Source organism: Gastrolobium bilobum, unplaced genomic scaffold (genome assembly GCF_033153095.1).
Source record: "Gastrolobium bilobum isolate Gb01-03AN ecotype WA unplaced genomic scaffold, APGP_CSIRO_Gbil_v1 utg1155, whole genome shotgun sequence".
NCBI lineage: Eukaryota > Viridiplantae > Streptophyta > Magnoliopsida > Fabales > Fabaceae > Gastrolobium > Gastrolobium bilobum.
This window is the reverse complement of record NW_026896003.1, coordinates 19,985-44,894: the sequence shown is the minus strand read 5'-3', so window position 1 is coordinate 44,894 and position 24,910 is coordinate 19,985. Positions and strand designations below refer to the sequence as shown.

The window sequence follows — 24,910 nt, the reverse complement described above, 5'->3', positions numbered from 1 at the left end:
TATTGGTTCAACTAGTGGGTCACTGGTTCAACCGCATGACCTGATAAGTATATGTAAATTTATAATTTATATTAAAAAAAACTATAAATATACTTAAATACTTATAAAAAATATACTAATTTCAAATATTTTAATATGAAAATAATAAATTACACATCATTGTCAAACAAAAAATCAATCAAACATATAATATTTGTGATACTAGTGTTTCAGGTTCAGTAAACGACATCTCTAACTATAAATCAAATCAAAATTCTCTGTATATTGCATAATCAAGATAATATTAATGTTGTAGGTACATAATCTATGTAAGTTAATAAGGTACAAATTACTCAAATATTTCAAAAGAAAACAAATCGTTTGTGTTAGAGTAAAAAAAAGAAGACATTAATTTATGAAAATAAATTAGTTTTTTTTTTATAAACTGGGCCGGGTCATCGAATGAACCGATCGGGTCACCGATTTTTACAAAATCAACCAGATCGCACCGAATTACACCGATTTTGTAATATAGCCAATCCAATATAAAAATTGAACTGGTTACATAACCGATTCACCGATTTCGGGTCGACCCGGCCGGATCGATCCTTTATAACATTGATGAAACCATATTTATATGTGTGACGCTTTTTTTTAAAGGGTTTTATTAATCTCCTTCCACATAAGATAATTATCTTATGTGGTAGAGAGAAAATGAGTGGGTTCTACTATTGTAAGAAAAAAGAAAAAGAAAAGAAAAAAGTAGGGTGTGAAAATCGAAGTGAGAAAAAATGAGATAAGTTACCTTATGTGAAAGCAGAGTAATGTTTGCCTTTTTTTTTAGGGTGCATATTTTCTTATGTTGTAGGATAGTATGAGAGAAAAAAAGTAGAGATAAGTTAAATGTGGGTCTCACATTTTAAATTAAAAAAGAAAAGAAAAATTAATTAGCACGGAAAACGAATTTGTGTAGGAAAAAATTCTTTTCTCATGTAGATGGAGATAATGATTTCCCTTTTTTTTTAAGTTTGGCAAATGATCCACGTGTCCTAAAATCATTTTGTGTGCTTTTCCTTCGTTCCCACAGCAAAGAAACAATCCTAGAGTAATCCAGAAACAAAAATGGAGCTATTTTCCACAGCTGCTATCTGGGTTCTGACAGTGATACTTGCTGTGATTCCTATATGGGCATGGCAGATGCTGAACTCGTTTTATCTGAAGCCAAAGAGGTTGGAAAGGGTTCTGAGAGGGCAAGGTCTTCAAGGAGATCCATACAAGCTTTCAGTTGATAACCCGAAGCAATTGTATATGCTGAAGTTGCAACAAGAAGCCAAATCCAAATCAATTGGTCTCTCCGATGATGTTACACCACATATCTTCTCTGCTGCTCAACAAACTGTCAACAAATACGGTATATATGTTGTTGTTTCCCACTACCTTCCCAACTAGTATTATCTGCTATTTTCATTTTTGGATATTATCAATGGGTTCATTAATTATCGATTTGAGCTAATTACTTGACTTTCGAGATTAGTCAAGTATTATATTATATGCTATTTTCTTCTAACACAAATGATTTCCTAAAATAACAACAATTAGATTGTGTGTTGAGTTTTGAAACTTCAATTCAAAGGGGCAAGAGATCCTTAAAAGCTGTTGAGATTCATTCACGAGATTGGTTTCTTGAAAAGCTGTATATTTAAAAATTCGTTCCTTTTTTTCTAGTATTATTTTACCGGGGAGCATCTTTGGCGTCTTGGTACAGATATTTGTTTAGGCAAAGTTTTATTTATTTTATTTTTATTTGGCCCCTCAATTTGACAAGGAAGTGATAGTAGGGGTGATATGGTTGCTGGAGAGGATAATAATGAATGGAGATACTTAGTTTCTTATGCTGTTCAGTCTTGTCTTACACCCTATGCACTAAAGGTATCTATATGAGAAAACAGATATTGGAGGAGTTTATATTACCATATATGAGTACCAAAACATTATATGAACTTGTTGCCAATGTTAAATCACATATAGATATTAAGTCCTCGTTTAGTTGTTGAAGCCTTTTTTGAATAGTTTCTGATAACTAAAGGGTGTGCAGGCAAGAATTCCTTTTTATGGGAAGGTACAACACCAAAGGTGATCATCACGGACCCAGAGCAAATCAAAGAAGTCTTTAACAAGATGCAGGACTTCCCCAAACCCAAGTTAAATCCCCTTGCCAGGTTTTTCAGCACTGGTCTAATACAATATGAGGGTGATAAGTGGACTAAACATCGGAAGATTATCTCCCCAGCATTTCACTTGGAAAAATTGAAAGTAAGGTTATTGCTTTAATATATTCTTGCAATTTGTAATCAAATTCTAATTTTTCTTATTCTAATAGGATTTACTTCACACTTGATTTACAGGATATGCTACCAGCATTTTCTCAAAGTTGCCATGATATGATTAGCAAATGGAAGGAAATGTTGTCATCAGATGGAACAAGTGAGATTGATGTTTGGCCTTTCCTTCAAAATTTGACTTGTGATGTAATTTCTAGAACAGCTTTTGGAAGCAGCTATGCAGAAGGAACAAAAATATTTGAACTTCTGAAGAGGCAGGCGTATCTTTTAATGACATCTACGCATACGAACATTCCACTGTGGTGGTAAGAATATCTGTGATTTTGGTATACTTGACAACTAAATAATCATGTTCTAGTTTTACCATAAGTAAACTCACCATGAAATTCTTAAAAGGAAACAGCTTATTGCCATTTATTGCTATGGAAATTATTTTCTTATGTAACAAAAGGTATGAAGTTCTTTTGCTATGTCTATAGTCTAATATGGACATAAACAAAAGGTACATAGAAAGCTTGTACCTACATTTAGCCTATAAATATCACATTTTACATGAGATTGATGTCTACTAGTCCATGATCTCTGTAGTCCGAAGCATCTCATGAAATTCAAAAGAACCATTGTCCCTAAGATGTCCAAGTGTTTAAGATAAAAGATATAAACTCTGAATAACAATTTTGCACACTGATCTTGAATAATTATGGAGTGCATGTAGCTTTTGATTTACTGTATGTCTCTTACCAAGATATTTGATATCTAGTTTTTTAAAGATCTTAGATATTCAAGTGATATGGCATACCAAATGATTCATATGTGAGTTGCTACAGCTGAGCTCAAGTTGTTACAGAGTATTAACCTATGTTAGTTGCAAATAAATTTAACAGTTATAGGCTAGTACATTCCTTCACGATTAACATCTCTAGATACATATGCTTCTAGGCTTCTACCAATAGCAAACAATCGGAGGATGAAGGAAATTGACAGAGATATATGTGATTCAGTTGAGGCTATCATTAAAAAACGAGAGGAAGCTATGATGAATGGCGAAGCCACAGTTGACAATTTATTAGGCATACTTCTGGAATCAAATCACATTGAAAACCAAGGACCTGGAAACAGTAAGACTCTTGGAATGACCAACAAAGAAGTAATTGAGGAATGCAAGCTATTCTACCTAGCGGGCCAAGAGACCACTTCAGTTTTGCTGGTTTGGACAATGGTGTTATTGGGTAGGTATCCTGAATGGCAAGAACGTGCAAGGCAGGAAGTTTTGCAAGTTTTTGGAAACCAAAATCCAAACTATGATGGATTAAGTCGCCTTAAAATTGTATGTATCTTACGGCTTCATATTGATTATTATTATTATTATTATTATGGGTTCAGTTTTTCTAACGTCAATGTAGATAACTTATCTACATTGATGGAATATAAATATGGAGAATCATAACCATACAAAGATGGAAATAAATATAACTGTTGGATTAACATAATCGATCTAACGGTGTAATTGATTGGTAGTAACATTAAATGGTTGTTACAATATTCTTCCCCTTCTTATAATACTTTTTGGTGCTAACTTCTGCCTCATTCCACAGGTTACCATGATTTTATATGAGGTTCTTCGGTTATACCCACCTGCAGTTTACTTCAATCGAGCTCTTCGAAAGGATGTAAAACTTGGAAACCTATCACTGCCTGCAGGAATACAGGTTTCCCTTCCAATACTTTTGATTCACCAAGATCATGATATCTGGGGCGATGATGCAAAGGAGTTCAACCCTGAAAGGTTCTCTGAAGGAATTGCAAAGGTAACGAAAGGCCAAGTTTCTTATTTCCCATTTGGATGGGGTCCAAGAATATGTATTGGGCAAAATTTTGCCTTATTGGAAGCGAAGATAGTATTGTCATTGCTACTGCAAAACTTCTCATTTGAGCTTTCACCGGCCTATGCTCATGTTCCTACCACTCTGCTTACTTTGCAGCCAAAACATGGGGCACCCATCATTTTACATAAATTGTAATATCATCATATATAGCACTTGGATTGAAAACTGTTTTAAGATCCTGTAATGCTTGTATGTTTACAAATTAGATTCTACTTCTCGTACGTACAAATTGAGTCACAGTTTCACTGTGAAGATGCTTGTTCCAAAATTCTATACTCTATAGCATAACTTGTAGAGTAATCTCTGGGATTGATTTGTAGGGACTTAGCAGTTCCCTCCCTCACTTCGGTAAAACTTGTTCATTTGATTTGTAAAATATTCTCAAATCAAAATTATTCACTAGTAAAATCTTGTGAACAGTTTTGTTTAAATTGATATGATTTTTAAAAGTTTACTACTAGGCCGAGAGAAAGTTAAATGACTTTAGAATAATTAAATTACAAATCTTATTTCTTAATCCTAGTTAAATACTTGTTTGAGAAATTTCAGAAATATAGTGCATGACCTCAGAAAGAATTTTAGTTTCACCCATCATACTCATTTCAAATTCAGTTTTGACTAGACTGGAAAATTACTTGCATAGCGTGTCGATTTGATTGATTAAAAGATCATTCTTGAATTATATTCTAAATTGTAGTATCCATTTTTCCTCTTGTAAAAGTATTTTCTAAATAAAAACTATTCAATCTTTTGTACCAAACTTTAGGGTTATTTAAGTTTATATAGAGCTTTTGAAAGTTTGAATACATGATAGGAGAATTTTTCATTTTCAAATATAGGTAATTCTAGTATATATATTTCTTCGTTTATAATATCGTTCAAGAAAGCAATTTCTCTGATTAAGTACAAAAAACCTTTAAACCTAAATAAGCAAGATTCTAATAGCTTATAACATGGTCAGAGGTGTACAAGTTTCATCAAAATATATATACCGTCTTATTGAAGGTAACCTTGAGCCACAAATCTAGCCTTATTTTTTTTACAATTCTGTGTGGTTGAACAAAGTCATGAGTCTGATTAGTTTATTCAAGTTCTTCAATTTTTATCTAGGCAAATTCTTTTTTTTTTTTAAGATACAAGTAGAAATTGAACACACAACCTAATACAAACTATTCAAACCCCTCACCATTAGACTACACCTAGTGACTTAAAAGGAAAATTCTTTTAGATTTACTTGTTAGTAGCTTGTATACCGATATCTAAGGGCTAAAACTTTTCATCCAAATCAAAAACATTTTGATTTCTTGATAAAGAGTTAGTTTCATTAAAAACCACATGTAGGCTGGCTTGGTGTACTTAGAAAGTGATCAGTCCAACACGAATTGGACTAGGTCTAATCACACACAGTTGAGGTTAGAGAATGTTGATGAAGAGAAGGTGAGATGTATATATTGTTGCTGAGATGCTGAGATGTTTGATGAGATAAGGGAATGCTTTGTGAGATGGTTGGTCAACACTTTTGCGTATCTGGGCACTTTAGAAGCCATTGTGGGTAGGCGATACCTGCTAAGGCACTCCGACACTCAAATCAGTTTAGTATTCAAGGAGGTTCAAGATTCAAAGAGAGATATCATTCCTAGGCTAAATTCCTCTGGTAAGTAGGAGTTGCCATTCATTCACTGGTTCCTGGTGGTAGCCAACTTGTCTGAGCTGCTGATTTTGGCAATGATGATTCCTTTCAGGTTAAGTCATGTTTGGCTTACTGGCCAAGTTAGCGAAATCCCATGTTTTCTACGAGGGATGACTTTGCTTTGGTGGCTAAGTCATAGGGGGTTTCTGTGCTCTTCGATCTTTATGGGATTGGGCCTTTATCTCGCATGTAATAGTTCCAGATCAGAAGTCCCCCCAGCTTCCTTTTTATGTTGTAGGTATGAGGAGCGAGATGTAATCTCGCTTGTGGCGAGATTCTGCCACGTATTCACAATATTTGCGCTTGAGTGGATTTGGTAATTCATCATTTAACCGCTTAAGAAACGATTGATGTGATTTTATATTATCATAAGCATTTAATGCAACCTTCATTACGTGTGGGTTAATGTATTAACCCTTTGGTCTCCTGTTGACACGCGTCCCACTCGTTGTATTATCATTTCACCTTTGACATTGATAAACCCTTGGTTTACCATGGTTTTGGGTCTAATTATACAAGAAATATATCATGAATTGCATGGAAATTAAGGTTTTACACCATAAAGTCACAAAGATGGAATATTTTGCTAACATCTTGTAATAACTCTTATTTCAAGGGATTTTAACATCCATCAAGGCTTTTTGGAGCAAAAGGAGTGCAACAAGATGATTGGAAGCCTCAAGGAAGCAAGATTACAAGTGTTTACAAGCTGGAAGATGACGTTTTAGCGTCCAGAAGAGAATTAAAACGCTCTAATGAAGGAAAACAACAAGAACTCACTGGAGCAGAACGTTTTAGCGTCCACAAGAGCGCTAAAACGCTCTAATAGCAACCATTCACCCTTCGAAGAGGGCGTTTTAGCGCCCAGAGGCAGATAGGAATGCACTCACAGAACGTTTTAGCGTCCAAACAGAACGCTAAAATGTCCACGTGCGGTCAAATCCAAGCCCATAGGAGATTTCAAATCTGAATCAAGATGTGAACCAGATTTTACGAAGATTTGAAGAGAAATTAAAAGATATATTCTTATCTACAAATAGAAGGCTTAGGGACCAATTGAAAAAGGACATTCAACACCAATCTAGAGAATTACACAGAGACTTGAGGGAGGAATCCTGTTGCGGAGCGTTGGAGCACTGAGGAACCAAGTCAACATCACACCAATGGAGGCTTGGGGTTCTCTTTTCTTTACTATTGTTTTTGAATTCGGTATGTCAGGCTAAACTTTTATGTAGTTAGGGGTAAATGGAACCCAGTTGAATCTTTATGTTTATGAATTAAAATGTCTCTGAATTCTTTTCTTTTTATAATTGAATAAATTTATCTGTCTTTAATGCTTTCTATGAGTTTGCTCCTTATAGAATGATTTAGGGGAATTGTATGACGATAGGGATGTTGGTGCATGAATTCTAACTTGATAAATTTATCACAATCCTTGTGATCTAGGGATAGACATAAGGTAATTGTGCAATCTTTAAATTCTTGATCTTAATGCATGTTTTCTTGGGGAATAATCGGGGAACTAGAGTTCTTTCAAGATCACATAGATTTAGGGTAACTAGGAATTGAGCCCTAATTAACTTAGACAAAATTGACTGGCATTATAATAAGAAAAGGTTCTTGACTGTTTAATTTATAACATAACGAGGATATTGGGGGAAGTTGAAACCCTAACTACGCTTGTTTTTAATTCGTAATCAACCATTATCTTTTCAATTTTTCTTTTTCTGAAACTTTTGATTGCATGTTATTACTTGTTCTAAATTTTAATTCCCTCAAATCCAATTCTTGATTGTCCAGCTAAATCGCGATTAGCGAACTAGTGCTTGAAATTCCGATCCTCGTGAGAACGATCTCGTACACTGGTACACTTTATTACTTTACGATCGGTGCACTTGTAGAGTCGCAACAAGTTTTTGGCGCCGTTGCCGGGGATTGGGTCCTTCAACATTAGAAGTAATTAATTACCTTTTAGATTGGACGTTTTAATTTTCTGAACTTTAACCATACTGCAAAAACATTTTCTGCATTAAAATTCTGCATCAATTTTCTGCATATTTTGCATTCATTAATTTTCTACATTCTTTTTCTGTTTTGATTTTCTGTTTTCTTTTTCTGCATTTTTCTGTTTTTCTGCACATCTTTTTAAATCTTATTTTATGCGAGGTACTCTTAACCCACGAATCTTGCAGTTTGATCTTGAGATAGAAAAGACAGAAAGAAAACTCAGAAAAGCGCAAAAGAAGCGAAAGAAGCATCAAGTTCGACGAAACCAAAGGAGGAAACAATGGCTGACAACAATGCAATTCAGAACCCTTCGAGGACGTTAGGAGATTACATGACTCCAGCTCGAGTTCCGCAGATGACGAGCATTGTTAGACCATCCGTGGATGCTAACAACTTCGAGCTCAAGTCAGCACTGCTGCAACTAATTCAAAAAGATCAGTTCGCTGGAGGAAGCACGAAAGACCCCTACGTTCATCTTGATAACTTCTTGCTCTACTGTGATACTTTAAAGATGAATGGAGTCTCACGTGACGCCATCTTGCTCAGACTATTTCCATGCTCACTGAAGGACAACGCAAGAGCTTAGCTACAATCACTGCCTGAAGGAAGCATCACCAATTGGGATGACTTAGCAATGAAATTCTTGGCCAGATTCTTCTCAGCTTCAAAGATGGCTAGGCTCAAATCAGAGATCACTGCTTTTGAACAAAAAGAAAGCGAATCTTTGTACGAGGCATGGGAAAGGTTTAAAAGACTACTCCGAAAGTGTCCTCAACATGGCATTGAAGCTTGGGAGAAATGACGAATTTTCTTCCAAGGTATGATGCCAAGCACAAGAACCTTGGTGAATGCCGCAGTAGGAGGATCGTTGAAAACAAAAACTTCAGAGGAAGCATTGGAATGGCTAGAATCTTTAGCTTCTCAGGAGTATGACAATGCTCCAGTCTCAGAAAGGAGAGCGTGAATCATGAAGCTTGATGGCTATGATGCAATCTTGGCTCAGAATGAACAAATACTGCAAATTAATAAGAAACAACAAGCACAATTAGATGCTCTTACAAAGCGATTTAATCTTTCTCAAGTTTCTTCTATTAGTAATTCTCAAGTTACTTGTGGTATTCGTGCAGGTGCTCATGCAATTGAAGAGTGCGACTACATGAGGACACCTAAAAAAGATGAGGTCAACGGTATCTGGTACGATCAAAAGAACCAGAACAATCCAGGGAGGAATCAATATGGGAATAACTATAGTCAAGGGTGGAAAAATCCTAATCAACACTCAGGGTTTATGTAACGCCCGACCGCTTCAAGAATCAATGACTATTCCCACATACTGACACGAGACTTTTCAGTGTGTTTTTTTCTCACTCGCGTATTTCCCGGGAAAACTTCCCAGGAGGTCACCCATCCCAGAATTGCTCCAAGTCAAGCACGCTTAACTGTGGAGTTCTTCTGATCCGGGCTACCGAAAAGCAGATGCATCTTGTTAGCATAGATAGTACCAATTAATTCTTATAAGCTATCCCAAACTGTGCAGTCTTATACCTGCACAGCCTTTGGAATTCCTCTCTTTCGGGTGTCGATTCGATTCATTCATGCATATAATCCCCCACTGGAAGCCTGTCAGGAGCCGCTCCTTGTCCATGCCCTTTCGCACCGGCGATCACTCCCCGCCCTCGTCAGCGCCCGGGATGTTACATGCCCACCAGTTTCCGCCTGGTTCGTCATCGAACCACACCGTACTGGAAGAGAGGCTCTGTTTTGATACCACTTGTAACGCCCGACCGCTTCAAGAATCAATGACTATCCCCACATACTAACACGAGACTTTTCAGTGTGCTTTTTCCTCACTCGCACACTTCCTGGGAAAACTTCTTAGGAGGCCACCCATCCCAGAATTGCTCCAAGTCAAGCACGCTTAAATGTGGAGTTCTTCTGATCCGGGCTACCGAAAAATAGATGCATCTTGTTAGCATAGGTAGTAGCAATTAATTCTTATAAGCTATCACAAACTGTGCAGTCTTATACCTGCACAGCCTTTGGAATTCCTCTCTTTCGGGTGTCAATTCGATTCATTCATGCATGTAGGCCCCACTGGAAGCCTGTTAGGAGCCGCTCCTTGTCCATGTCCTTTCGCACCGGCGATCACTCCCCGCCCTCGTCAGCGCCCAGGATGTTACAGTTTAGTTATAAATCAACCCATCATTTAAATCCTCCTCTGCCACTGCAATAATAACCCCACCACAAGGCAACACTTTTGAGTGGGAGAAAGTTTTTGCACAACTGTCCAAAACTACCTCGAACTACATTCATAATGCAAATGCTTTCAGAGATGAAACAAGAGCTTCATTCCGGAATCAAGAAGCTTCTATCCGGAAACCTGGAAACTCAAATTGGTCAGCTGCCAAAACAGTTCGCGGAAAGAACTCATGGAACTTTCCCAAGTAACACAGACACGAACCCAAACGCACAATGTAATTATATTGTTACCAGAAGTGGGATCGTAATCCAACTTGTGGAAAAGCCGCTAGTTGAGAAGAAGAAAAAAGCTGAACCTGTAGCTGAGAAGGAGAAAGAAGAAGACGCAGAAGAAGCCGAAAAGAGCAGTCCAGAAAAGAAGCTGTTCAAATGGGAGAAAAAGAAAGCTTTGGACCGGCAACCAAAATCGGCAAATCCATCTCCTTATGCACGAGTTCCATACCCTCAGCGGTTGAAATAAGAGATTCAGAAACAACAATACACCAAATTTCTAGATATCTTCACAAAGTTGCAAGTGAACATTCCTTTCGCAGAAGCCCTGGAAAACATGCCGAATTATGCAAAATTTATGAAAGACCTTCTTTCAAAGAAGCGCAAGTTGAAGGAGTGTGAAACAGTGACCCTGACGGAGGAATGCAGTGCTATCATCCAGAAGAAACTTCCTCCCAAGCTGAAAGATCCAGGCAGTTTCAGTATTCCTATAGCCATAGGAAATATTGAAGTAGGAAAGGCATTATGTGATCTGGGAGCGAGTATAAATCTGATGTCACTTTCCATGTGTAGAGCTCTTGGAATCAAAGAGCTAAAACCAACTACGGTTTCTCTCCAGCTAGCTGACAGATCGATCAGACGACCAGATGGGGTAATTGAGGATGTTTTAGTTAAAATTGAAAAGTTTATCTTCCCTGCAGATTTTGTAATTTTGAATATGGAAGAAGATGCGGAGATTCCCCTACTGCTCGGGAGGCCATTCCTAGCCACCGCAAGAGCTATGATTGATGCAGATCAAGGAAAACTGATGCTTAAGATGAATGAAGAGACGGTCACCATTCACGTTTTCGAATCAATGAAACATCCGTCAGATGGAGGAAACTGTTTTATGGTTGATATTATATAAAAAGCAGTTGATGACACGATGAAAGAGGAGAGTTCCCCACTCGAGTTAGAGCAAATCAACGAAGAAGCTGGGCTTGCTGATAAAGAACCAGTGGTGGAAGAATTAGAGAGAAAGAAAGATGACATCCCTCTTGGAGCACCAAAGGTGGAGCTTAAGGAGTTACCTCCAAATCTGAAATATACTTTCCTTGGTGACAACAACACTTATCGAGTCATCATCAGCATCGAGCTGACAATTATGGAAGAAGAAAAGCTTCTCAAGGTGTTGACAAGCACAAAGCTGCCTTATGATGGTCTTTCTCCGACTTAAAAGGTATAAATCCTTCCTTTTGTACTCATAAAATTTTAATAGAAGATGATATTAAACCTGTGAGGCAGCCGCAAAGGAGACTCAATCCAACCATGAAAGAGGTGGTGAGGAAAGAGGTAGTTAAATTGTTAGATGCAGGAATGATCTACCCTATATATGATAGTGCATGGGTAAGTCCAGTATAAACTGTACCCAAGAAAGGTGGAGTCACGGTGGTAAGAAACGAGAACAACAAGTTGATTCCAACAAGGACAGTCACCGGGTGGAGGATGTGTGTTGACTATAGAAGACTAAATGCAGCCACTCAGAAGGACCACTTCCCAATTCCTTTCTTGGACCAGATGTTGGAGAGACTAGCTGGCCATGCCTTCTACTGCTTTTTGGATAGGTACTCGGGTTACAACCAAATAGCATTTACATGCCCATACGGAGTCTTCGCTTACCGAAGGATGCCCTTCGACCTGTGCAACGCTCCGGCAACTTTTCAAAGGTGTATGCTTTCTATCTTCTTTGATATGATTGAGAAATCTATTGAGATCTTCATGGATGACTTTTCTGTTTTTGGCCCCTCTTTTAAAACTTGTCTAGAATATTTATCATGCGTTTTACAAAGATGTCATGAGAGTAATCTTGTTTTGAACTGGGAAAAATACCTCTTCATGGTAAAAGATGGCATTGTTTTATGACACAAAGTATCTAAAGAAGGTATAGAAGTTGATAGAGCTAAAATAGTTGTTATTGAGAAACTTCCCCTCCCTCTAATGTTAAAGATATTCGAAGTTTTCTCGGTCATGCAGGTTTTTACAGGCGCTTTATCAAGGACTTTTCCAAGATAGTAAAGCCACTATGCAAGTTGTTGGTCAAGGATGAGGAATTCAACTTCACAGATGAATGTTTGAATGCATTTAATATTTTAAAAAATCGATTGACCACGGAACCTATAATCACTGCACCTAATTTCATTTTACCTTTTGAATTAATGTGTGGTGCTAGTGATTATGCCATAGGAGTTGTCTTAGGACAAAGAAAAGATAAATTGTTGCATGTAATTTACTATGCTAGTAAAATTCTTAATGATGCAGAAATGAATTATGCAACCACTAAAAAATAATTACTAGCAGTTGTCTATGCTTTTGATAAATTTAGACCGTATTTGCTGGGGTCTAAAGTAATTGTTTACACTGATCATGCTGCTTTAAAGTATCGTTGAATAGGCAGGATGCAAAACCACGATTGCTCAGATGGATGCTGCTCCTTCAAGAATTTGAAGTAGAGATCAGGAACAAGAAAGGCGTGGAGAACTTGGTGGCTAATCACCTCTCCAGGATCCAAGGAAAAGATCTTCAAGATGGACCTGAACTGGAGATTAGAGAAGAGTTCCCTGATGAGTAAATATTGGCTATCAATGTTATCTCGGATATGCACTTGGAAGAAGTAAAGACCACAAGTACACCTCCATGGTTCGCAGATTTCGCAAACTTCAAAGCAGCAGGAGAAATTCTAGTAGACTTTACATGGCAACAAAGAAAAAAATGTATGCACGATGTGAATAAATATTATGGGATGAGCCATTCCTTTTCTACAGATGTGCTTATGAAGTGATCAGGCGATGCATTCCGGAATAGGAGATGAAGGATATCTTGTGGCATTGTCATGGGTTCAGCTACGGTGGACATTTTGCGGGTGAAAGAACATCCGCAAAGGTACTGATGAGTGGCTTTTATTGGCCAACACTTTACAAGGATGCAAGAAAGTTTGTGGAAGCATGTGATAGATGTCAGAGACCGGGGAATATCTCTAGAAGACATGAAATGCCCCTCAACAACATATTGGAGGTTGAAAGATTCGATGTGTGGGGAATAGACTTCATGGGACCCTTTCCTCCTTCCTATAGAAACAAATACATCCTTGTTGCGGTGGATTACGTCTCCAAGTGGGTAGAGGCTATTGCTCTTCCTACTAATGATTCTCGGGTAGTCATTGCATTCCTCAAAAGAAACATCTTCGTCAGGTATGGGGTACCGCGAGCAATCATAAGTGACGGAGGGACTCACTTTGACAACAGACAAGTGGAATACGTGCTGGCTAAATGCGGAGTGAAACACAAGATTGCCACACCATACCATCCGCAAACAAGTGATCAAGTGGAGATATCCAACCGAGAGCTTAAACGGATACTGGAGAAGACGGTTGGAAGCTCGCGAAGAGACTGGTTCAAGAAACTTGATGATGCACTGTGGGCATACCGGACCGCATTCAAAACTCCAATTGGTATGTCCCATTTCCAATTACTGTTCGGGAAAGCCTGTCACTTACCAGTGGAGTTAGAGCACAAAGCACTGTGGGCAATCAAGTACCTGAACTTTGATTCCAAGACCGTAGCTGAAAAGAGACTACTTCAACTGGATGAGCTCGATGTGTTCAGACTCTCTGCGTACGAGAGTGCAAGTCTCTACAAAGAGAAGACGAAGAAGTGGCACGACAAGAAGATCCTACCTCGAGACTTCAAGGTGGAACATCAAGTATTACTCTTCAACTCTCGCCTCCGTCTCTTTCCTAGGAAATTGAAGTCCAGATGGTCGGGACCGTTCATTGTGAAGAACATGAAATCATATGGAGCAATGGAGATCAGTCCACTGGATTCTGACAGAAGCTTCACAGTCAATGGTCAGCGTCTCAAACTATACATAGGAGGAGAAATAAACAGGGGAACGACCACCGTTGCCATTATAGAGGTAACTTGAACCAGGTACGTCAGGCTTGTGATGTTAAACAAGCGTTGATGGGTAGGCAAAAATAAGTAGATATGTGAGACTAATGGTTGTTATTAAGTTACAAGAAGAAGAAATGGAACACACAGCCAAGGTATGAAAAATATTTTTGAAGTAATCAAGAGCGTTTTAGCGCGGACCTGAGCGCTAAAACGTTCTCAGGAAGGAAGTATAAAAGAAAATTGAAGTTTAGGGCGTGTAAACTCTAACTAGCACGCTAAAACATGCTAATAATGGGAAAATTAAGAAACTTACTGCCCTTGGGCGTTTTAGCGCAGACCTGAGCGCTAAAACGCTCTGGAAAGAATGAATTAAGGGATCGAAGAGCGCGTTTTAGCGCGCTCCTGACCGCTAAAATGCGCTCATGCCTTCACAGGGACCAAGCTCTCTGCCATAGAGCGTTTTAGTGCGAAATATGCGCGCTAAAACGCCCTCACACGGACCATATTTGTTTAAATCCCTTTCCTTCCCTCACTCCTTTCACACACACCCCTCTCCTCGCTCTCACTCTCATTTGCATCACACTCATTTCGCTGCACTCACTCTTTCCCTCAAGCATCTTTTTGCTCGTTTAACACAAGGAATTCCAGGTAATTGTTTTCTTTGCACTAATTTTAATTGATGCATTGCTGAAGTTAAAGAATCGATCCTAGGGTTCAGTTTCATGACCGTTTGGAATTGGTATGATAATTTGGATGTCATTGAATAAAACCTAGGGTTTCAATAGAGGATGGTTGAATTACTTGGTGCCAGTTAGAAATTGTAGGAAAAAGGATTCAATTTAGTTATACTTGCTGCATTGAATTGAGTAACTCAAATTGGTGAGGGATTCCATGATTAAATTGAAATCAAATACTCCCTCCCCATACATGCACATCAACTGTTTGATAGAATGTCACATACAAAGTGCAAGAGAAATTCATAAGGAAGGAGTGTTGTTCAAATCGTAGAGGAAAAGTTTACATCCATAGCTGAATTTTTGATTAAAGAAGGTTTAATTACATGTTTACATAGGTTAGTTTCTATGCATCCTAATGATGCACACAATGTGTTCGGTCAAATGCATAAACCAAAGGTAAACTGACCAGGGATTTTTGTGACTAACCTTAGGAAACAACACCTTGAGCTTGGAGTACCTTAGATTTGTGAACCATAATCATAATGAAACATTCTGATAGGATAAGATGCATACATATCTACACTCTTTATACAGTTGACTATGACCACACATAAACCAAACATTGTGCTACTTCATTCTTTTACATTGGGGACTGTTGTCATACAACCATTGAGAGAGGTATGCTTATTAAATTTTGGTTGCGAATTCTGTGTTACAAGTTACGAATGAAAGTGACAATTACTGTTGCAAATTGAAGAACACAGATAGAAACTCCTAATAGATAAAATCCAGCATTTGATTCCTGGACTGCTAGTGGCTATGGAACAATTTTTTGAATTTCAGGATGTCTACCAGGAGCAAAAATACCAAGAGGCATAAGGTGAACAGGGGCAGATCCAGTTCTAGACCAGCAGCTGAAGCTGGTTATGATGAGCACCGGTTCCGGTCCATAGCTCATGCTGACAGGTTCAATGATATGATCAAGAAGAAACCCTTTGTCAGAGAAAGGGAATTCTATCTGAAGCAGGGTCAACACCTAGATTTCTACAACATGCTAGTCTCTCGAGGGTGGAGAAAATTTGGAAGACTACCAATAGAAGCCTTAGAAGAGCTAGCTAGAGAATTTTATGCCAATGCCTACACGGTTGAGCAGGGAACCAGAAGATAATATATTAGCTATGTCAGAGGGAAGACAGTTAGATATGATTTCACCACCATCCAAAACCTTCTCCAGACTGCTCACCATGACATAACCACCCAGAGGACTTGCAGGTTTCAAACAAAACTTGCAATCATTGAGTATGAACATAATGAACCTTTTGGAGTAGCTGAGCCTGTTCTCCAGGGGATCACTCTTCTTGGAGAAAAGTGGGACCCAACAAAAGACCACCTCCAACCCAAAAGGATCTGGTTGAGACAGCTGAACAATGTGGTAAAAGTGTGGCATCACTTCATCATCTGCAATATCATGCCTAGTTTAAAGCAAACTGAGGTGGTGGTGAAAAGAGTCATGCTGATCCATACCATCATGGAGGGAGGGCGAATATACTTGCCTCGGATTCTAGCTGATAGCATTTATGATATGGCTCACACCAAATCAAAGTCAGCTGCCATTGGTCATGCCTCTCTGATCCAAAGTCTATGTGCGGAGCAGGGGTAGAAATCCCCACTGAAGGAGACAAGATCCCCTTGCGTCCTCCGATAGACGCAAAGTATATTTCCACCTATGTAGGAGGACCAGCTGTTGATGGGGAGGATGACACAGTACCACCACTTCATGAGACTCGTGGCAGGCTGAGACGCACACCAGGACCATGTGGTCCAGCTGAGAAAGAGCCAGCTCCGACTACTGATAGTAGACTGGATGATCTCGAGACACAGATGGGGTTTCTCAAGCGTCGGCTCAGGTACATACAGCAGAGAGAGCAGGACTACAAGACCTACATGGTGGCATATCATTGCCAAGGTCGACCCGATGGACCTCCCTCATTTCAGCCGGAGCCATATGACGGATCCGAGGAGGAGGATGCTTTTGATGCGGCCCGGATGAGTACTACTATAGCCCAGGCCACGACTTCACATGTTGCGGAGGAGCCCGATGAGGATGCAGTTGCAAATGTTGGACATCAAGAGGAGGCTAGCGAGGATACTGAGATGATCCCAACCATTGTGCAAGATGCTGAGGAGGATGACATGGATGAATGAAGACATCATTAGCTCACTGCTGACACCACTTCTCCACTTTTTCTTTCAGTTTTCTGTTTTCTGTTATTTTATTTGATGATTTGAGACTAGTATTTTGTTAGGCTAACCCCGTGATGTGATTTCGTATTTCGCTCTTATGTTTGATTATTCTGGATTGTTCTATGCTGTTTCAGAATGAGCGACTAGTTGTTCTTAGCTCTCACGCGATTTCTTTTTAGATTTAAATATGTTGCTGAGGACAGCAACATTTAAATCTGGGAATGAGGAACGCACGATTCATCTAAGCGCAATGGAGTGAGCTAGAAGGGGCTTAAGCCTGCAAATGGAGGAGGCTTAAGCCTGCAAATGGAGGCTTAAGCTCGCTCAGGGGACTTAAGCGCCCTGGTGCACCTGTGAGTGGAGAAACTTTATGCCACATGGGGCTTAAGCGCCCTGGAGCGTGCTTAAGTGCCCTTGGTGGTCAAAAAATACCATTTTCCTCTGCCTGTGTGCGCTTAAGCTCGTTGGAGCGCGCTTAAGCGCTCTGCCGGGCGGAAAACATGTTCGAAGAGGGCGCTTAAGCGCGCAGCCCGTTTTCAGCATAAACATGAGTTAGTAAAATTGGTATAACGCGAGCTACAGAGCTCCAAATTGAGCGCGATTTGAAACCAAGCATAGCTAACGAAGAGAGCTATAACATAGTAAGAGATGAGAGTTAAAAGATAAGTTTTAAATTAATTGGGTAATAAGAAAGATAGTGAATACACTGGTACTGAACATGAACAAAATAAGTTTTAAGCTTTGTTGGTTTATGGGAACCACTTAGCATCTTTAATTGTAAGTTGCATGGTATTAAGCTACGGCTTCCTTAGAGTGAAATCCACAATGAAAATTTGAGCTTAATTTGTAAGCAAAAGTATGCGAACTAAGCTAGATGGGAAATGTTCTACCTCTAAAAATCCAATGATTCTAGAAAGACCCAATTTGAAAAAATGAAAAGTTGAATCAAAAAATGGAATGCTCAGAAAAAACAAATAAGAAAAAAAACTGAGTACCAAGTGAACACCAGGAGAATCGAAGTTCTTGACTCGGATATTAGCACCAACATCGCCCTAAGACTCGAAGCTCAAATTGGCAGCATCCACCTGAAACAAATTGAGCTGATCGACGGAAATGGTGGCCACCACCTGTCTTACATTGTGAGCTTCCTGGTAGAATCCAGGAATAGAAGCTTTTCCCTACAGAATCCACGATATGTAATGAAGAACCTGGACTCGCCGTACCTAATCCCCACCATGTTAGGGTTAACGATCTTGAAGAGTAGCCAAATGGTGAGGGAGAGGGATGCGGCGGTCCCGGTGACGGCGAGGGTTAGGTCGTTGGAGGGTATTATACCCACATACTAAATCCCAATTTGCTGAAGATTGAATTGTGGCTTCTTGGGCTTCACATCAAGGATGATAATCAGCACCACCGCTTGCACTAGAAGTTCTAGGAATGCGAATAAGAGGCAGCAACAACACCCTTTGAAGACGCCGATGAAGAATAATGAGATAGTGTCGTTGGAAAATGTGAGCGATGGCTAACATGGGTCTTGGGTGCTCAAAGATATTCCCAAGAGGCAAAGGGTTTTTGGGAAAAATTGTTCTTATCCTATCCTGTTTGATTCTAACCCAGGTCCCCCCTCAAGATTAGTATAACACTTCATAATTCTAAAACCTATAATTATAGTTAAAATGAGGATTAAAGGGTAGGATTAGTGAAAATCTCGAATTTTAAGTCAAAATATGTAAAAAGGGTAAAACGGTAAATTGCCAAACATGTAACCCTAGACAATGAAATGTTAGTAGAAGGTCTCAAATGGGAAAACTAATCCTGGAAATGGATTCAAAATGAAAAATTGAGTGGTTAGGCAAGTTTCAGGAAATTTGATGAATAATGTTTTTATCGGGTAAAAGTACAGCGGTACAGTTGCACCGAAAAGCGTGCTGAATGAAATTAGAGCTCTAAGCTTGGAAATAAGTTGGAAAAGGTACATAGGACTAAGATTTATGATTATTGGGGAAACATGCTTTCATTGTTGTCTTGCCTTTACTCTAGGACATCGATGTGCTACCAAAAGTTTGAGACTCACCATTTTAGGTGAGGGTGAGACTGCCATGGAGTTTGATAGTGAGAATCATACGCAAGAATTTCAGGAACAATGTGTGGCTGAGGTAGTGGATGAAGGGGAACTACAATGGTTAGATTTATCTTTTTTCTTGGCTCCCGGGTTAACTCCTCCTAAAACCATGAAATTGAAGATTGAAATTTTGGGTGAATCAATTTTGGTATTTCAGAATTGGGGACAATTTGTTGAAAATAAAGTAATATGCTTTAGGCAATGGGATCCGAGTGGAAATTCCTCTCACATTATCTGCCTTTTCTCTTCACCTTGAGGACAAGGCGAGTTTTTGAGAGGGAGTATTCATGGGCCTATGGGCTAAAAGAGATGAGAATTAGTTAGTTAGTTAGGGAATCTTCTAGAATATTCCTAGATTATAAGATAAAAGGAGGGGAAAGAGTGTAGTGAAGTAGGCATGAATTGAGCATTTGGTGAGTGGAATTTGAGAAAGGATCTCTTGGGATCTGGGCCTAGGTTTATTGGTCTTGAAGAGTGAGTTGAGGTCTTTTAATTTATCTTTTCTGCGTTGTCATTTTCTATTATCGTTTATTGTTGGATTCTTTATTCAAGTTGTGGAGTCTGTGCTTGTTCGTTCCAGTTTGCTGTCATTACTGTAAAGGAGTTTGTCTCCAAGAATCTTGAATTAATAGAAATATATCAGTGTTATTTGTGATTATCTTGCTGGGTTCCATCAAGTTACTACTAAACTCATCTTCAGATCAATTATCTGGCAGATTTTTCCTGTAAGATTGATACTCTTAACTCCTCACTTTATTATTCGTTGACCTTGTATACTAAGCGCATGCTGAGATATTTTTGCATTAGATTAATTAGTAGAGGTGTTGCCGTATTTCCAACATGTTGCAATCATCAGATCAAGATGCCTTAGATATTTGCTGAGATGGACAATATTTAGAGAGCTTAATAATTCTAACCTGCCAACTGAATCCAACTACTACCAGGTTGCTTATTAACGCTTCCTTCCACCATTTTGTTTCTCAACTCTAAGCAATTTTTCCACATTGATGCTGACGCATAAATGTTAGACAGTAGAACATAGGTTGAGGGTTCATTCAGTTCTACATCACCAAGCATCTTTGATATTCTGTTTCCTACTTCACCATTCTCATGTTTAGAGCAAGCACCTAGGAAAGTTTTCCATAGAAGAGATTTTGAATGAAACGGAGCTTCCTTTATCAAAGCCTCTGCTTCTTCCAATTTTGCAGCTCGACCAAGAAGATCAACCATGCAAGCATAATGATTTATGGTTACTTCAGAGTTGTATTTACTTCTCATGTACTCGAAATGTTTGCAACCTTCCTCCACCAGTCCAGCATGACTACATGCAGCTAAAACCCCAGTGAAGGTAACACCATCAGGTTCCATCCCAGCTTCTATAGCCTTGTTAAACAGGTCAATAGCTTCTTTCCCAAGCCCGTGATAAGCATATCCATATATCATGGCTGTCCAAGATATTAAATTATGGTCATGGATAGTATTGAAAAACTTGCAGGCATCTTTAATATTTCCACATTTACTATACATGTCTGTAATGGAAGAAGCTACGTGAAAATCAATTTCAAAGCCAAGTTTGATAGCCCACGAATGGAAACATTTGCCTATGTCCAATGCTGCTAAGCCTGCAGCAGCTGAGATACAGCTGGATAAGATAGACTCGTCAACCTGCAAAATGCGAGCAGCTTGGAATTCTGCAAAAAGCTTAAGTGCTTCTTCATGATAACCATTTTGGACCCATGACGTTAACATGACACTCCAGGAGATAAGATCCTTTTCTTTCATGGACAAGAATACCTGGAAAGCATTCAGAGTTTCATGTTTAAATACTCCATACATGTTGATCAGGGCACTTCCTACAAACGGATAATATTCAAATCCTACTTTCATGACATAAGAATGTACTTGTTTTCCTACATCAAGCGCCTTTATTTCTGCACAAGCTTGAACAACACTAATTAAGGTGAACTGACTAGGTTTTGAATATAGAAGCATATCACGGAAGATCCCCAGAGCTTCTACAAAGTGCCCTGATTCACTGCATCCAGATATGATAGTAGTCCAAGTAAACTCATTTCGTATTTTCATCGTTTCAAAAACCAACTTTGCGTCATCAATGACTCTACATCTAACATACATCTCAAGAAGAGCATTTTCTAAGTCCAACCTATAGTCATCTTCATAAGGGTTTTTAATCATGTAAGAATGAAAAGATCTTCCTTCTTTAAGCATAAAAAGGCTCCCACAAGCCCGTAGAACATAGCTGATCGATGAATTGCTTGGAGCAATACCACCTCCTCTCATCCCACAAAACAGCTCTAAAGCTTTCATATCATTTGAATTGAGTATTAAACTATTCATCATGGCACTTATGCAAATTTCATTCTTATTGCAAACGTCAAGAAAACAATTATAAGCATCAGATATCATCCCAAAGTTTCCATACATGCTGATAAAGGCACTGCCAAGATATGAATCCATCTTAAAGCCATGTTTGATGAAACCACAGTGAACTTGAGTACCAGCAAGCTCTGTCTCCAAATTTGAGCACAAACTAGCAACACATGCACAAATATATGGGTCTGGTTTATTACCTTTACAAAGAAAATCAATATAAAATGAAAGTCCTTCCTTAGATTTTCCAATCTGATTAAACCCAGCAAGTAAAGCACATAATGACACATTATCCCGCTCTTCAAGAATATGAAACACTTTACAAGCATCATCTAATAATCCCAGTTTGGCATAGAAGTCAACAAGGGCTCCACCCACCACAACATCATTTTCAATCCCAATCTTCACAGTGTGGCCATGAACAGACCTTCCAAGTTCAAAATCCAACACATCAGCACAGAGTTTAACAAGGATTGTGTAAGTGAAACAATTCGGGGACATGGCAGAGTGCCCCATCTCACGGAACAACTTCACAGAACCCTCCACATCAGACATCCGCACGTAAGAATTCAGCAAAGTATTCCACAATGCCTCACATCTTTCACTCAAACAAACGCCATTAAAAAACTTCCTCGAATTCTCAATATCTCCACAATCAGCATACATGTGAAGAATCGAAGCACAGCAAAAACTATGCGAATCAAACCCGCTTTTGAGTATCAAACCATGAATGAGCTTACCCATCACAGAATCACGCATCACCCTGCAAGCTTTGAGTGCCACAGAGAAACCAAACTCATTCGGGCGCATCCCGGATTGACACAAGCTACAAAACAAACTAAGACCCTTTACATATTGCCCCACGTGGACATAACAAGAGATCAAGCTCGTCCAAGAAACCAAACTCGGATGGGGAATTTCATCAAACAGGTTATGTGCATTCTCGGGTTCTCCAATATCGCCATAAAACCTCACCATATTGTTTTGCACAAAGACATCCTTGTCGAGGGCACTTTTAACGAAGAGAGAATGAAGGGTTCTGCCACAGTTTATGTCTTTGTGGTTCCTCAGGTGTTGCAAGAGTGAGACACAGTCTTGGAAGCAAAACCCTCCATTATTTTGGAGTTCTGAGGATGTTTTTGAATGGAATGGTCTTTTTGTCAGGATTGGTTTGTTAGATAAATTGGTGATGTGGGTTCTGAAAAACAGTGAGAGCGTGATGGAGACACGTTTGGTTTGAGTGGAATTGATAAAGAAAAGATTGGTGATGATCATGTTTTGTAACAATCATGAGTGAAAAACTTTGGGAATAGATTTTGGATTGTTGTGTCATCTGGAACGGAGTGTCAGTGGAAGGTAGCTGTTGTTTCTATTGGACAATTTTGTTTTGCTTTTTCAACAATTTTTTATTGTCAATTGTGAACACCTGAAGATTTGATGTCAGGAACAAGGTGGAGATTCCATACTTCCGATTTTGAATTAGAGCCGTTTGACTTTTTTGCTGCAACGGGGACTTTGCTAGGAGGTTTTTTTTTTTTTTTTAGGATTTTTAAAACATAGAGGGTGATAATTTTATTTATCTATATTTGGTATAATATTTTAAAAAAAAATTCAGAAATTTAATTTTTCTGAAATTTTATTGTGTGTAAATTTTTTTGAAAATACTATCCATGAGTGGTATTTTAGGATTCTCATAGCAAGAAAAAATTTAACACAGCCAAACATAGTTTCAAACAAATTAACCCAATATTTCAGGAAATATTTTAACTTACCAAACAATTTTTTTATGACATTTCTGGGAAACTCATTTGCCCACCATATTCTTAGAAATCGTGATTTCTGAATAAAAAAAAATTTCTTCTAACAAACGCTCCCTTTTCTTTTGTTTAGAAAAAATAAAGTAATTTGATAAAAAAATCTGTTTGGATGTCTCTTTTAAAAAAAATCACAACAAAAGTTATTTTTTTAAGCTAAAAATTTAACTTTTAAAAAAAAGAAGTCAAAAATTAAAAGCCAAATATTTTTTTAAAAATTTAAATAGCTTTAATTTTTGAAAAAAAAAACACTTTTAAAATAAACTATGCATAAGAAGTCCTTTTTATAGAAATTTATCCAAACGGACCTGCAACTATCTGTACAAAACTCGTGTTATATGTGAACACAATCACTAGAAGACTATTATTTTGATAAGGGTTTTATTATTCTCCTTCAACATAAGATAAGTATCTTATGTTGTAGAGATAAAATAGGTGGGTCCCACCTTTACAAGAAAAAAGAAAAAAAAGAAAAAAGTGAGGTGCGGAAATCGAAGTGAGAGAGTAGGAGAGAAGTAATCTTATGTAAAAGGAGAGTAATATTTCCCTTTTGATAAATAGCAAAAAAACTTAAATGGCATTCACATCGTTAAGCATACACTACATTAATTCAATATATCTATGTATGGAAAAATTCAATAAAGTGAGTATACTTTAAAAATAAAATGAGAGTATATTCATTCTTAAATCATTTAGATGACTGTCATTATGATGCATTTTATAAAATAAAGGGGAAATAACATGAAACCATTGCTTTTTCAAAAAACCACCTTCCAATATTAATTGAATCGATTAACCTCATTTTACTTTAACATTAGAAAAATTTAATATATTCACCTTCCAATATTAATTGAATCAATTAACCTCATTTTACTTTAACAATAGAAAATTTTAATATATTTGATATTTTAACAACCAAATTATTTCCAATATCAATCCACTATAAGCCATAGTTTGTTGACACCACTCTTCGTTGACAATCAATCATATGTTGCATCTCACCATCTACCGCAGCCCATGCATTTTTATGTATATATAGGAAATACATTTTATCTCATACCATGTAAAATATGGTTCCCAACAATATTTTGACTTTTGATAAAAACATATCCAACAAAATATCTGAATTTCTATTAAATTTAACAAATTCAGTACAAATTGTTGAAGGAACAAGGTAGTTAAGAAGCAGGGTTAGATCAAGCCACTATCTTGGAGTGCCACCAACATATGGTTGTTGTGGGAAAGATTTTAATAGTAGTCATGGGAAAGATTTTAGGGGCTGTTTGGTAGCGGTCTTTGCAAAAAATACCTAGAGAAATTAGATAGGGAATGAAAGATGTCAATGATTGGTAGGAGATTC

The 24,910-nt window shown here is 38.1% G+C and overlaps 3 protein-coding genes and 1 non-coding gene across 4 annotated transcripts; 2 read left to right on the top strand and 2 right to left on the bottom strand.

Moving 5' to 3' along the window:
- Positions 1–1,074: 1,074 nt before the first annotated feature.
- On the top strand, positions 1,075–4,598 carry LOC133297203 (11-oxo-beta-amyrin 30-oxidase-like). The gene is made up of 5 exons (XM_061496301.1): positions 1,075–1,390; positions 2,075–2,292; positions 2,385–2,626; positions 3,261–3,648; positions 3,917–4,598. The coding sequence occupies exons 1-5, from the start codon at positions 1,102–1,104 to the stop codon at positions 4,340–4,342; spliced, it is 1,563 nt and encodes a 520-aa protein (XP_061352285.1). The 5' UTR covers positions 1,075–1,101; the 3' UTR covers positions 4,343–4,598.
- A 3,982-nt stretch (positions 4,599–8,580) lies between these two features.
- On the bottom strand, positions 8,581–8,687 carry LOC133297214 (small nucleolar RNA R71). Its single transcript, XR_009749611.1, has one exon. It is a non-coding gene; the product is annotated as a small nucleolar RNA R71 (small nucleolar RNA).
- A 2,023-nt stretch (positions 8,688–10,710) lies between these two features.
- Positions 10,711–11,280, top strand: LOC133297205 (uncharacterized). The gene is made up of 2 exons (XM_061496303.1): positions 10,711–10,915; positions 11,075–11,280. The coding sequence occupies exons 1-2, from the start codon at positions 10,711–10,713 to the stop codon at positions 11,278–11,280; spliced, it is 411 nt and encodes a 136-aa protein (XP_061352287.1).
- An 8,977-nt stretch (positions 11,281–20,257) lies between these two features.
- Positions 20,258–23,011, bottom strand: LOC133297204 (pentatricopeptide repeat-containing protein At2g33680-like). Its single transcript, XM_061496302.1, has one exon. It carries the CDS (start codon positions 23,009–23,011, stop codon positions 20,258–20,260), a length of 2,754 nt encoding a protein of 917 aa, XP_061352286.1.
- Between the last annotated feature and the right edge of the window lie 1,899 nt (positions 23,012–24,910).

Coding starts and splice junctions, on each gene's coding strand:
- LOC133297203 (XM_061496301.1), top strand. CDS start 1,102: ATGGAGCTATTTTCCACAGCTGCTATCTGGGTTCTGACAGTGATACTT. Junction 2,293..2,384: donor TTCACTTGGAAAAATTGAAA/GTAAGGTTATTG, acceptor CTTGATTTACAG/GATATGCTACCAGCATTTTC. Junction 3,649..3,916: donor GATTAAGTCGCCTTAAAATT/GTATGTATCTTA, acceptor CTCATTCCACAG/GTTACCATGATTTTATATGA.
- LOC133297205 (XM_061496303.1), top strand. CDS start 10,711: ATGCCGAATTATGCAAAATTTATGAAAGACCTTCTTTCAAAGAAGCGC. Junction 10,916..11,074: donor ATTATGTGATCTGGGAGCGA/GTATAAATCTGA, acceptor TCTTCCCTGCAG/ATTTTGTAATTTTGAATATG.
- LOC133297204 (XM_061496302.1), bottom strand. CDS start 23,011: ATGATCATCACCAATCTTTTCTTTATCAATTCCACTCAAACCAAACGT.